General features: G+C 44.5%; 1 protein-coding gene across 7 annotated transcripts in view; it reads right to left on the bottom strand.

Annotated features, from left to right (window-relative positions):
• Window positions 1–15,109, bottom strand: part of ATP2B4 (ATPase plasma membrane Ca2+ transporting 4) — a 95,702-nt gene that overhangs the window by 39,696 nt on the left and 40,897 nt on the right. For 4 of the 7 annotated variants that reach the window (XM_006096916.3, XM_014462806.2, XM_006096917.3 and 1 more), the window contains exon 2: window positions 9,343–9,970. In XM_006096916.3, the coding sequence (XP_006096978.1) occupies window positions 9,343–9,535 (193 nt within the window). In that variant the 5' untranslated portion in view covers window positions 9,536–9,970. Of the gene's footprint in view, window positions 1–9,342; window positions 9,971–15,109 lie in introns of those variants that run through there. The other 3 variants (XM_023760687.1, XM_023760688.1, XM_023760689.1) reach the window with 2 other exon arrangements.

The raw sequence follows: 15,109 nt of genomic DNA, 5'->3' as shown, positions 1-15,109 counted from the left end.
CCCCCCGTGATGGTTCAATGCAAGGCGGCACCAAGAAGGTGCAAATCAAACAAACCTCACAACTGCTTCTGAGGAGCTGCCGAAAGGAAAGCAGCGCACAGGGTTCCAGGCTGGTGGGAGGGGAAAGAGCAAGGGGTGGGGTGTGTGTGGGGGGGTGCTCAGGTTCAGGAAGATTTAGTCGCTCTCCCCATCAAGAGTTCTCGGCCCCCTGCCTGGCAGCATCATGCCAGCTAACCCAGAAGTCCAGCCCTGGGCAGGGAGGGGCTGGATAGAAAAGAATTCCCCGAGCCTGGGGTTGAGCTGGCGAGAGAAGGCCCACAGCTGTCATGCACTGTTGGCCTAATTCAACCCTAGGCAGGAGCGCAGACCAGACAGAACTCCCAGGATGCACCGTGGAATTCCCTGCAGGGAGGAGGGACGGAGGGAGGGCACGTTTACTCTCCCGTTTTTCTCAATCATCCACCATATGGCTGTGGATGCTGCTTCCCCCAGGTTTTGTGAACATCTTGCCCACCCCTCTACCAAGTACTAAATATTCCTTTTATGGAGCTACTGGGCTTGCCTGAACGACTCACTTCACAGCAGAGCTGCTTTCTGGCTGTTTGAGCCGGTCTGTCACCCTCTCCCCTCCTCCCTCCAAGATACTCTTTTGTTTTGAGTTTCTCTCGCATCTTAGACCAGGGCTAACATATCTGCCCAAAGTGTGACCGCTGCAGATTGTGAATCTCTGCAGCTATGCGCACATAAATTGCTTTTAGGATAATTTATTTGGCATTTTTAGTAGAACTGGGGCAAGGGGATGGCTATGGGGCAGAGGTCGAGAGGAAAGAGAGATAGCTCTGCTATGCTTCTATCCTGAAATTGATGAGCCCCTAAAAATGGATATTCTCAAACAGAGATAGAGAATGAAGTCTCAAAGAAGCCCATCTTATATCTGTCCCACCCACAGTCACTCATCTAGTTCCCTACATCCCCCTCAACACTAACAGTCTCTAAAGCAGTGGTCTCTAAGTTGTGGGTGTGCATCCATCTGTTGAGGCTTGGAAAAATACTAGAACTTTTAATATTACTTCATACATCTTTATTTCTTGAATATCTTATGTAAGTAATATTAGTGTTAGAAGTACTAATAGTAATACGGTAGTGCTGTAGGTGAACACTTATTGGGGCTATGTGTTCAAATTTGTTTACTAGATCGACAATTCTACTAGAACCGTGGTCGGCAAACTGCGGCTCGCCAGCCACATGCGGCTCTTTGGCCCCTTCAGTGTGGCTCTTCCACAAAATACCACGTGCGGGCGCGCACATACAGTGCGATTGAAACTTCATGGCCCATGAGCAGAAGTCGGTATTTTGTGGAAGAGCCGGTATTTTGTGGAAGAGCCACACTGAAGGGGCCAAAGAGCCGCATGTGGCTCGCAAGTCGCGGTTTGCCGAGCCGCAGTCTGCCAACCACTGTACTAGAAATTCCAATCTGCCACAACCCCAGGATGTCCCAGCTGTGGAAAAATGGTAGAACATGCCTCAAGAACATGGTAAAAGGAACAGTGAGAGCCCTAAGATCTTAAGGTGGAGGAGATATTAACCTAAATTCTACAGTTAATGAACCAGAATTGAAATGTGGGCTGATTATCTTATAATAGACTAGAGGCCCGGTGCACAAATTTGTGCACAGGTGGAGGGTCCCTCGGCCTGGCTGGTGATGGGGGCCTATGGGGGCCAGCCCACGGGGAAGTTGGCCAGCTGCGGGAGGTTGGCTGTGGGAGTGCACTGACCACCAGGGGGCAGCTCCTGCATTGATTGTCTGCCGCCTGGTGGTCAGTGTGTTGTCATAGCGACCTGTCGACTGGTCATTCAGTCGACCATTCGTAATGGTCGCTTAGGCTTTTATATACATAGATTCTCTCCCCTCCTGCCATTTACTCCCCAAAGAATCTCAGCTCCCTAAACCTAGTAGATGCTCAGTACTTATGCAAAGATGCTCACACCTTCAGCCAGGAACATTCAGTAAGTGGTAGCAATGACCTGGGGCTTCAGAACAGCTACCCAGACATGTGCTTCTGTGGTGTGTGGATTGTTTTGAGCTAAAGGCAAGTTTAGCCTCAGGCTCAGGAGAAACTCAGGCCCCTCCCTTTAACTTCCTAGAAGAACTTGAATTAGGGGGCTTCCCATATATAAGAGATTATTGGAGGTAACATTTTGACTTATCCAAACGGCAGAACAAACTTTCATTTTTTCTTCTTATCATCCTGCAATGACCCTTTGAAGCCCCAAGGCACCTTACCTCATCCCTAGCTCAGTGTCTCAGAACCTCAATTTTCCTTTCTGTCTCTGAACCTCTCATGCAAGGGGGGGGGGTCTCTAACCCTCTCCTGTATGTGGGGTTCCATTCATATGTATGTATTAAGTTTGGTTATTTTCTCTCGCTAATCTGTCTCATGTCTATTTGATGATTAGACCAGCCAGAAGATTGAGGGTAGCGTTACCCTGGAGCATGGCCAGGCCACAGCTTCCCTAGGCAGGCCAATGATACAGGAGTTCTGTCTCCAACTCCTAGGCCTCCTTCCTGCCCCTGCAATCCCTTCAGCCTCGGTCCCTACACGTGTGTACTCCTGTAACACCCATCATAGCACTCTGACAATATTTCTGAAATTGCCTTAATTTCTGCATATTCTTTTTATAGCCTATAAGTTCTATGGAAAAAGGAACTGTGCCAGTTGTGCTCATCATTGCGTCCCCAGCACCAGCTAGATATTAAATTATTTGTTGGATGTGATTGCAAAGGAATTGGAAGCCCTCTGTATCCCATGTCACACCCTCAACTCTGCAGAGGAGAGAAGTAGTAGGGTACAGAGGGCACATGAAATATAATTCCCACCAACATTCTTCTAGATCCAAATTCAACAGGAATCGTCTTTACCTCTCAGAACAAAGTCCAGAGACAATGATTTATTCTTTAGTGAAGGTTCCCCTTCTCTGTCCTTTCTAGTCTGGGCATAGATCTTCTTCCTATTGTTGGCTCCTCCTCATCTTTCTTTTTCCTAAAAAAGGGTAGCACAGCTGAGGACCAATGTGGGAAAGTTCTATGGGGAAAGAACTGATATATCCTCTAATCCAATCACAGAGATTTCTCTGCCTTGCTTTCTCCCGCCTCCATGTAATCATCCTTCCATTCCCTCCTTAATTCTAAACGAGTAAAAGGAGCTGCAGAACTGTCATTCTCTGGAGCATCTGAGATCTCGCTTCCCAGCATGTCAATGGTTTGGCTCAAATAAACTCTTATAAAAATTCTCTACAAGTTTGGATGTTCTTATGTTGATAAATAAAATAAACTTAAATTATCTGTGATTTGAGATTCCCTGTTGCTGCTCTAGCATGACGACTGTGAGTCAGAAACCATGAAACATTCCATTGTGTTTTAACCTGTGATAAGACCTTAGGCGACTAATCTAGCACCTTTTGGCCTGTTGAGAGAAAGGGTATATATGAATTAAAAATTTAAAATTAAGTCCCACCTGCCTCTAGAATGTGTAAATTTACAATAATAAAACTACGTTAGGAAAGAGGATAAGTAACAATTGACACCACAGAAATACAAAAGATAAAGAAAATATTTTGAAAACGATATGCCGACAAATTGGACAATCGAGAAGAAATGGTTAAATTCCTAGAAACATACAATCTCCCAAAGTCGAATCAAAGAAGAAACATAAACTCTGAATAGACCGATTATAACTAACAAAATCAAAGCAGTAATAAAAAACTCCCAACAAACAAAAGTCCTGGACCAGATGGCTTCATGGGTAAATTTTACCAAATATTCAAAGAATAACTAACACCTATCCTTCTCAAACTATTCTAAAAAATTCAAGAGGAGGGAAGACTCCCAAGCTCATTTTATGAGGCCAACATTATCCTAATTTCAAAACCAGATAAAGACACTACAAAGAAAATAAAATTATAGGCCAATATCCCCAATGAACATAGATGCAAAAGACCTTAACAAAATATTAGCAAATAAAATTCAGGAATACATTAAAAAGATCACACACCATGATCAAGTGGGATCTACTCCTGGATACAAGGTTTGTACAATATCTGAAAATCAATTAACATAATACACCACATAAACAAAATAAAATATATAAAATCATGTATCATATTAATAGATGTATAAAAAGCATTTGACAAAATCCAGCATCCATTTGTGATAAAAACTCTCAGCAGAGTGGGAATAGAGGGAACATACCTCAACATAAAAAAGCCTACATATGACAAACCCACTGCCAATATTTATACTCAATAGGCAAAAACTAAAGGTGTTTCCTTTAAGATCAGAAAAAAAGAGAAGGGATGTTTAGTTTTACCACTCTTTTTCAACATAGTACTAGAAGTCCTAGCCACAGCAATCAGATAAGAAAAAGAAATAAAGGACATCCAAATTGGAAAGGAGGAAGTAAAACTGTTATTATTCGCAGGTGACATATATTGTACATAGAAAAACCTAAAGAGTTCACCAAAAAACTACTAAAACTGATAAATGAATTCAGTAAAGTAGCAGGATACAAAATAAATATTCAGATATTGAGTATATTTTTATATACCAATAATAAACTATTAGAAAGGGAAATTAAGAAAACAATCCCATTTATCATTGCCACAAAAAATTACTTATAAATAAATTTAACCAAGCAGGTACTTGAAAAATTATAAGACACTCCAGAAAGAGAGTGAAAAAGATACAAATAAATGAAAGCATATACTGTGTTCATGGATTAGAAGAATTAATATTATTAAAATGTCCATACTATCCAAAGCAATCTATAGATTCAACACAATTCCTATCAAAATATCAATGGTGGTTTCATAGAAATAGAACAAATAACCAAAAATTTTATATGGAAACACGAAGACTCCAGCAATCTTGAGAAAGAAGCACAAAGTTGGAGGTATCATACTACCCGATATCAAACTATACGACAAGGCTATGGTAATCAAAACAGCATGGTACTGGCATTAAAACATACATATAGATCAATGGAACAGACAGAGAGCCCATAAATAAACCCACACCTATATGGTCAATTAATATTCGACAAGGAGGCAAGAACATACAATGGGGTAAAGACAGTCTACGCAATAAATGGTGCTGGGAAAATTGGACAGATACATGCAAAAAATGAAACTAGACCACCTTCATATACCATATACAAGAATAAATTGAAAATGGATTAAAGACTTAAATGTAAGACTTGAAACCATAAATATCTTAGAAGGAAATATAGGCACCAAAATCTCTGACATTTCTCTTAGCAATATTTTTTTTTGATATATCTCCTCAAGCAAGGGAAACAAAAGAAAAAATAAACAAATGGGACTACGTCAGGGTAAAGTTTTTGCACAGCAAAGGAAACCATCAACAAAATGAAAAAACAACCTACTGAATGGAAGAAGATATTCCAAATGAAACATCCAATAAGGGGTTAAACATAAAAAATTTGTAAAGAACTCAACACCGCCGAAACCAGTTTGGCTCAGTGGATAGAGCGTCGGCCTGCGGACTGAAAGGTCCCAGGGTCGATTCTGGTCAAGGGCATGTACCTGGGTTTCGGGCACATCCCCAGTGGGAGATGTGCAGGAGGCAGCTGATCGATGTTTCTCTCCCATCGATGTTTCTAACTATCTATCTCTCTCCCTTCCTCTCTGTAAAAAATCAATAAAATATATTTAAAAAAAAAAAAAAGAACTCAACACCAAAAAAACCCAAACAATCCAATTAAAAAATGGGCAGAGGACCTAAACAGACACATCTCCAACGAGAACATACAGATGTGGCAACAGACAGATGCAAAGGTGCTCAATGTTACTAACCACCAGAGAAACACAAATTAAAACCACAATGAGATATCACCTTACACCTGTCAGAATGGCTATCATCAATACATCAGCAAGCAACAAGTGTTGGTGAGGATGTGGAGAAAAGGAAGTCCTGTGTACTGTTGGTGGGAATGCAGATTGGTGCAGCCACTATGGAAAACAGTATGGAGGTTCCTCAAAAAATTAAAAATGGAATTGCCTTATGACCCAGCAATTCCACTTCTGGGAATTTATCCAAAGAAACCTGAAACACTAATTCAAAATAATATATGTACCCCTATGTTCACTGCAGCATTATTTGCATTATCCAAGATATGGAAGCATCCCAAGTGCCCATCAATAGATGAGTGGATAAAAAAGCTGTGAGATACACACACACACACACACACACACACACACACACACACACACACTGGAATATTGCTTGGTCAGAAAAAAAAAGAAATATTATTATTTGCAACAACATGGATGGACCTGGAGGGTATTATGCTAAGTTAAATAAGTCAGTCAGAGAAAGACAAATATCATATGACTTCACTTATGTGTAGTATCCAAAGAACAAAATAAATGAACAAACAAAATGGAAACAGACTCATAAACATAGAGAACAGACTGACGGTTGCCAGATTAGGGGAGAGGTTGGGGGACTGGGTGAAAAAGGTGAAGGGATTAAAAAGTACTAACTGGTAGTTACAAAATAGTCATGGGGATGTAAAGTACAGCATAGGAAGTGGAGTCAATAATACTATAATAACTACGTATGGTGCCAGATGGGCACTAAAAATATCAGGGGGAACACTTTGTAAAATATTTGATTATGTAACCACTACGCGGTACACCTGAAACTAATACAAAATAACACGTAATATAAACTGTAATTGAAAGATAAAATTTAAAAATAAATAATGTTAGTGTCAGAAATGTTATAAACTTCAAGTTCAATAAGGCCCCTTTGTTGCTATGGTTAAAAAAAAAAAAGTCAATTTATACTGCAGATGCTGTCAACTGACAAAAAATGAAGGTGAAGGGTCATACTCTAGGAATCCATCTTCCCAGCCTTACTTCACCTTGGTTTCCAAACAACAGAATTCAAGTACCAGGTAAATTTCTTTGTTCATATTATTGGTCTACAGGGGCCTCCCACAGGTGACAAGACTGTGCTAGGCTGTTAGGCACTTCAGTGTGGTCTTCTGTGAACAGGCTGGTTTTTTATAGCATCAGCTCAATGGGGTACTTCATATCAGTGGTCTCTTCTCAGCCTGTCCAACTAAACAGCTCAGCACTACCCGTGTCTGGGGAGAGACCCCTGTGTCAGAGCTATTTGGTGGTTCCTTTTCCTGCCCCTTTATTCCTCTCACACATGAAGATGTCATTGTTGGCATTTGGGGGGGCGGGTAAAAGATTACTCATAGAAAAGTTGTTTTCTGACACCCTAACTCTCCAGCTCAACTACCAGCACCAGGATAAATCTTGCACGGAAATAAATCAGGATGCGTGTTTGTGATCTAGGAAGCAGGAGAATGGCAGTGGCCAAGTGTGCCAATGGTAGAGGTATGGGCTCTAGGCATGGCCAGGGTCTGTGGCAACAGAGGCGCCTGCTGTCCAAAGAGGAGGCTTTCAAGCTATCAGCCAGAAACCGGACTGGGAAAGAATCTAAGAGCACTAACTCTGTCTGTAACACTTGATATCTGACGTTGAGATTTAAGTAGAATGTACGTTGGCCTTTGGGAGTGGAAGCTCTCTAGGAATCAGAAAGTCAACAGTAGCAGCTATGACAAAGGACTTAGAAATTTGGGGAGGAAGTCTGGGTCCCAGATTCCAGCTTATTTGGACTCCATAGTTTCACTTTGTGAGAGAAACAACTCACCAAAGGGATCAAGAGCAGGATAGGAAGGGGGAGAAGAGATCCCGTCTAAATTCTGGTGGGTGCATTATCTGAGTAAAAACCCAACAGGAATAGCCTCTCTTTAATAAGGTCAACACTACTACAAGAGTGGCAGAATAAGAAAGGTAGCTGATAAGACGGAGCCACCTGAAAGCAACTAAGCCCAGTCAACTCAACCAGATCTCTCTCTCTCTCTTTCTTTTTGCTGCTTTTTGTTTTCCCCAACTAGATCTCTTTTTGACATCAAGAGGTGAATGGAAGAAGTGGACAGTGGTTGCAGTTACATGAAGTAACCTTTAGAGATATAATAATGCACTGCACTCATATTCGGGCAAGATCTTCAGACACATGGGCTCCAGGTTAAGCTGAGACAGCTAACTTCCTGAATCCCCATTATACATCGGAGGACTATAACATGCATTGCAGTATTTAATCCCAATAACTCCATGGGCTAGGTATTAAAATCATTTTCAAAGCAGAAGCAGACTCAGAGAGGCCGAGTAAACTGTTCCGTGTTATCCAGGTGGTAAATGATAGAGCTGCTATTGGAATCAAAGCCTGTAAGACAGGAACTGAATTCCAGAAGTAGAGAGAACATGTAGAGCAGTTCTCAGGTTGCAAAGAAAACAAGTCATGGGCAATGAACAGATATCGAGATAAAAATTTCTCCCCTCCCCACCCCCCTTTTAAATCCTAAAGAGTCTTAGAATTGGCAAAAAATATGATGTGGCCTCCACAAAGGCTCAGAAATAGTATATCTCAGAGGCTGAAGGCATCTAAAGGATAAGATCTTTATTTCATCTCATGCTACTCAACCACGGCCTGCCTGACTGATAGGACCCAACAAGAACCTGTAGCATAGATGCTGAAACCAGGCAAAAGTGAGGCGCAAGGTTCGTTTTGTTCTCTCTCCGTTTTTGATGAGGCAAATTTCATATTACCATGGCTCACTGGGCAACTGGGCTGAGCCAGGCAAGCATAAAGCTGGATATTTCAGTTTCTTTTAAGTACTGTATAGATTAAGAAGCACCACATTAGAAGTGCATCAGGCAGGGTTGAAAAAGTCATCAATAATTCCGTGACAGGAAATAGGAGTAATCCAAATATTTGGTGGATACAATTATAATTATATACCTTATGACTCACCCCCTTATTTTCAACTGTATACCTTAGAGATTAACACTGTGAGATCAGTGTGGGGGGAAATTATATCTTAATCCTGTTGCAATAAAAGACTAATGCAGAATAAGGGACTTGATGATTATTTACTGATAAAAGCATCTCTAACATAAATGTTTCCAAAATAGAGATAAATATCCTCCTTTCTGCCCATTGATATAGAAAAGGGAGGGAAGAATAATTTTCAGAGAATAGCAGATTCCCTCAACATTACATTGTGTGTGGGGGGGAACATGGCTCTCTATGGCCTCACCACTTTTTAGTGCTTCATATACCACACTTTCCCCACGAGACACAGGTATACCAGTCATGGCTCCGGGTGCCTCTTTAGAAGCTGGAAAAACACTATTTTTTAACCCTCGCCACTTCCTCCAACTCCCCACTCCTCCTACGGCCTTTACCTTCCACAGGGTTGGTTTTCAGTTTACTGCAGAGATTCATTACACCTCCATGGTGGTCATTGATCTGGATCAGAGCATCCGTCGAACGCAGCTCCATGAGCTTCCTGAGCTCCATGACTGTGAGGCCAAATTCCTTTTCACGGCTCTCAGCCGTCGAGTTGGCCGGCAAGGCATGTTCTGTAGTGTTTGTCATTTTGCCTGCTGTTCCCAAGCCCTTCAGACACCCTCAGTCAGAGCAAAGGTGGAGCTCCCCTTCAACTGATCAGGGTCTCTTGCTTCTGTGCCTACTTCCTGTTCCCTGCTTCTGTGGGAGCCCAGTGAGGAAACTGATGGGCTCTGTCTTGGTCCTTTTTCCTTAGGAAGCTTGGCAGCAAGAAGAGGAAGAGGACGGGGGAACTGAGTGGAAGCTGGACCACGTGTCACGATGTTTGGTGTCCCCAGGTGGCGAGAGACCGTGGTCGTCCAGGGTAGGTAGGTTCCTAGCTCAGACCAGCTTGCCCAGATGGAAGTGTAAACAGCATGCGCATGTTACCATGGAGGCAACCTTAGCAACAACCAGGAACTGCGATGGTAGAGAGGCAGCAGGAGGAGGAGGAGGGCTCCCTGGATACCAATGACAACTGGATCTCTGGAATAAAGATTCAAAGACAGACAAAAAGAAACAATTAGAGCAGTCATGGTGAGCCAGCACCTGCCACGGCAAGAGATGCTCGTTCTAGCACAAGGGTTCGGATGACAGTTGGTGCCCGACCCGAACTGACAGCGGAATCCTGAGATAAGTGAACTCATTCCAGAGAGGCCCCTTCCTCCCTCAGAGGCCCCAGCAGCCTGTAAAGTCCAATGTATAGAAGTAATTTCAGATACACCCAGGCTTCATAGCTCTTCTCTCCCAGACCAAGCAACACAAATCCCACAACTGCAGACACTTGGAAATAAAAGGTTCTGAGCTCTCATGGCTCTGTCCTCCCTGTTTGTGGGACCCGCTGCAGAATCCTTTCATCTTGACCTCACTTCTAGGAGGTGAGAAGAAGTCAGAAAAGGAGTGCGGACCTGAGTGCACAGAAGGATGGCCTGCCAGTCTGCCACTCTCCCTCCTGCTCCATACCCTTCCCTACTCTCAACACGTACATTTACAAACGAGGAAGATGACTGATGGGAGACGGCCCAATCCTCTAAGGCCCCTCAGAATACCCAGCCTCCAGCTGTATGGAAATCCTGCAGCTTGCAGTTGTCAACAGGCCAGGCAAGCAAGCTCAGGCCTTGGAGCTAAGCCCCTCCCTCCTCCACAAAGCTTCTGGAGGGAAGGGGAGAGTACCATGCTCTGGCAGTTGGTGAAACAGGGTGGGACCTTTTTACACAAAGGGGGAGAGGACTTCTGAGGAGAAAAGATAGTGAGTTTAAAGCCTGTGAGTGTTAGTGTTTTGGGGGGCGGGGGGAGGCAGGGGTAAGACAGCGTTTGATTCCGATAGAGCCTAGGGCCACAGCAAGGTTGCAGGGGAACAGAATTAGCCTCCGATGAGTGAGCACCTGAGGCTCTCAAATCAGCACCGTCCCCCCCCACCCCCCCTCGCAGAAAGGCATGTGCTGCCTCTCGCACATGCTGGCTGCAGAGGAGCAGAGCTATGGGCAGGTGAGGATATGGGGGCTGGAGGTGTGAAGGCTTATCCAGAGCCCTGCTCTCGGCTTCAGCTTCAGAGAGACTTCTGCGTGTCATGCAGGACCATTGCCACACATCAGCCACGGACATGTGAAGGGGCTCTTCCTGAACCCAGCACCAGAACCTGGAGGCCCAGCCTTGGCTAAACTGTCCCCGCTGACTTGAGTTTGGTTACCAGGGGTGGATGGAGCCAGGGAGCTCTGCTCAGCCTCCCTCTAATAAATAGATGACACCCTCGCTTCTTAGAAGGTGAACGAAGCACACGAACTAGCAGATGAGGACTTTATCAATTACTTTTCCAGAAATCACATGTGGCCAAAGTTCCTGCTGATCCCGATCAATCCTGTTCTCAGCAGGATCCCCGGGGAGAGAGGTGATTGCAGACCCCCTGTCCCAATGGGCCTCTGCTGCCTCCTTATCCCAGATTTTTAGAGCTCTCCCGACTTACACCGGGTTAAGCAAGCAGGGTTTTCTTTCGTTGTTGTTATTGTTTTTAATATCACATTCCCTTTATTTTTATTTTTATTTATTTAAAAATATATTTTATTGATTTTTTACAGAGAGGAAGGGAGAGAGATAGAGAGAGTTAGAAACATCGATGAGAGAGAAACATCGATCAGCTGCCTCCTGCACATCTCCCACTGGGGATGTGCCCGCAACCCAGGTACATGCCCTTGACTGGAATCGAATCTGGGACCCTTCAGTCCGCAGGCCGACGCTCTATCCACCGAGCCAAACCGGTTTCGGCCATTCCCTTTATTTTTAGATGTCATCAGAGATCCTGGAAACAAGGAGGTCTGGAGAAAACCTGCGGCAGTGTGTCCAACTCCCTTCATTCAGACGGGCACAGAGATAAGCAGCTCCACAGAGCTTTCTCTCCCGTTCAGCTTCTCCTCCAAGCTACTCTGGAGCAGTGGGTGACAAAGATTCTATTGTAGTAAGAAGCCCACCTTGATCCTCACGTAGACCTCCTTAAGCTTTCAAGAGGATGCTGAGGACAGCGCTGACAGTGCTAAACTGGACCTCAGATCTTCTCTCCTCTGTCTCTGCCCACCACACTGTTCGTTCCATGAAGGTAGAGATTTTACTCATCTTGTTCACAGCTTTATCCCCAGCGCCTAGAGGAGAACCTGCACGTGGTGGGCATCCAGCTAAATCTTTTATTGAATGAACAATAGCAGATTCAGGACCAGATTTACCATCTTCCCAGGCACCCGTTGGGCAAGTCATTTAGCCTTCTTAGGGCTCAATTCCTCCCACCTTAAGCTGGGGGGGGGGGGTGAAGGGGGAGAATCAGCCCTACCTTTGCACACCATCCTAAAAAAGTGATGAAGGAATGGGATTATAGATAGAAATAGTGCTTGGAAATCTTAGATGAAAGGTGCCCAGTGCTAGAGACACTTGCTCCGAAGGTCAAGCACTAAGCTGCTGGCACAAAGTCAAGGGGGCAGTGCCCAGCTGGGAGCCTATTTATTTCTCCAGGAAAGTTCTTCTGGGATTCAGAGGTGAGGCAGGTGCCCCTGTCTCCCTGAGCTCTGAGCTCTGAGAACATGAGCTCCCTGAAACTGCTGTACTTGCCTGGTCCCTAACCTTATTAGGCAACCAGCAAAGAATACTCTGTAAGCACTCCACTGCCTCGGTCTCAGACACAATGCCTGGCCGGTAAGACCTCTTGTCAGGTCAGGATTAATCATTCCTCCGGGCATTCTGGGTAAGGTATGTTCTCACTCCCTTTCCAGCATTTAGCCAGCCTAAGGGATGAGAGGATGGGAGAGAGAAGTCTCTCGTCCCTTCTGTGGGGCCAAGAAATCCTATCATTTGACATGATCATAAAATGATTTTAATTTTTTTCCTCCTAAAGTCCTGTAACGTGTTCTACAAATTGTAATGATACGTAGAAGCATTGTCACACCAATTCTAGGTAGGACAGCTGTGACCCCCACCTTACAGATGAAGACAGTGTGGTCCAAGGAGATAAAAAGTGATTTATTTGGCCTTTGGCAAGTCAGTGACCTTGACTGCATGGCCTTTTCGCTCCACCTTACTCCTTTCCCTGAGTCTGAACCTCCTCATTTTCTGACAAACACCTAAGAAGTCTGTTTAAAAAAAAAAAAAATATATATATATATATTGATTTCAGAGAGGAAAGGAGAGGGAGGAAAGACAGAAACTTTAATGATGAGAGAGAACCATTGAATGGCTGCCTTCCACACGCCACCCACCGGGGATGAGGGCATGTGCTCTATCCACTGAGCCAAACCAGCTAGGGCCTAAGAGGTCTTTTGAAATGTAGGCATCTCTGGGTTTGTGCTGGTAACTTCCCTATAAATATCTCTGTTGCAAGCATTTTTGCTGCACAACTAATTGGCCACGAGGCAATTTTGCCGTAAAAGATAAAATAACTGGCTGACAGTTTGGTTTACATTTGGCGGATTTCATGTATTTAAGCTAGTTGTCAGCTGGGTTTTATTTCTCCAGGAGTGAAGTTCTTGTAGTTACTCCCATTTCACATTATATAAATCTCAGCCTTCACAGCGGTCTGTACAGTGAGGAGTAGACGTGGTGTTCTTAAAATAGCGCCTAACAGCTACGTATAAAGCAGATTGCAAAGCCCTGTGGACGGCCGGACTGCACACTCTACCAGAAAATGATCACAGATCAGCCGGCAAATCCTTCCATGAGCCCGGTGAGCCCTCCCACTTGTCAAAACCAAGTTGACCGGGCGGCGCAAATTGATACCTCTCTTAGTGGAGGAAGAAGAAATGGTAGCAAAAAGGGAAAAGTGCTATGCCTTACAAGGGGACCAACCAGCAAGCAAATTTTTAAAAAAGTATAATGCTATCAATGGAAGATGTATTTTCATTTTTCTCAATAGTCTTAAATTTTGGTTTTAATTTTTCATCTTTCATGATCATTATGTCCTGTTTATTTTTTATTATTTTATCTTTTATGGCAAAATTGCTTTAGGCCGCCCTGGCCGGCTTGGCTCAGTGGATAGAGCATCGGCCTGCGGACCGAAGGGTCCTGGGTTCAATTCCCGTCAAGGGCACGTACCTCGGTTGCAGGCTCTTCCTCAGCCCAGGCCCTGGTCAGGGCTTGTGCAGAAGGCAACCAATTGATGTGTTTCTCTCACATCGATGTTTCTCTCTGTCTTTCCCTCTCTCTTCCACTCTCTCTAAAAAAGCAATGGGAAAATGTCCTCGGGAGAGGATAAAAAAACAAAATTGCTTTAGGCCAATAGTTGTGCAGCAAAAAAGTGTCCGGGGGAAACCCAGTTGCAGGAAAAATATACCTAGAACCCTCTTGGGCACAGAAAATATCCATTTCTATCTAAAGTTAATGCTGACTCTTGCCCTTGCTCTTTCTTTCTCAGAATCAGCTCCATCATACCCCAGGCAGTGGGGGTGAAACAGACCCTACGTCCTGTTGCCATACATTCCCGAGAAACAAACCACCGCACACTTCCTGACAACTCAGTCTGCACGAGGCTCAGTAGCAAGTTCCAGAAAAGAGGACCTGCCTGGGACCGGAACATCATGGCCTAAGCCACCAAACCGTAAACAGTCGCCAGGTGCTCTGTTTCCTACAGTTTTGCCCAAAGAATCCCTTACTCTTGGAAAAGTTCCCGGGACGCTAAAGAAGAGACAGATCTCCAGGCTCTGAGGAAAAAGGGTAACTCCCCTGTAGGGGAGAGAAGAGGGTACTTTGAAGATCTAAAAGGAATCCACTCCCTGAGTCTTCCCTGCCAAAGGCACCTATTAAATCTGGCGCGATGCATGGGAGATGAAGCATGAATGGAAATGAGAGAAAGGAGACAGGAGGGGCCGGGGGCTAGGGCTTCAGGCTGGGGCAGCACTGCAGCTAGACCGGCCTGGAATCATAAGCAGCTACACTGAGCTCTAGCTTCACGGGGCTGAGCACCTGCTCAGGAGGGAGGTAGCACTTAGAGATGCTCCAGTTGGAGTGGCAGCATCACTGCCATGCAGGGAGAGGGGGAGGGGGAAGGGAGAAGGAGTAAGGGGAAGGGAGGGGAGGAGAAGAGGAGGAGGGAAAACCTGGGGAGCGGGTAGGCTGGTCCCGCCTTAGGATGCACTCACTGAAATCTGAAAC

This window comes from Myotis lucifugus, unplaced genomic scaffold (assembly GCF_000147115.1).
Source record: "Myotis lucifugus unplaced genomic scaffold, Myoluc2.0 scaffold_190, whole genome shotgun sequence".
Lineage (NCBI taxonomy): Eukaryota > Metazoa > Chordata > Mammalia > Chiroptera > Vespertilionidae > Myotis > Myotis lucifugus.
Note: the sequence above shows the minus strand (reverse complement) of the source record. Positions and strands in the feature narration are given on the sequence as shown.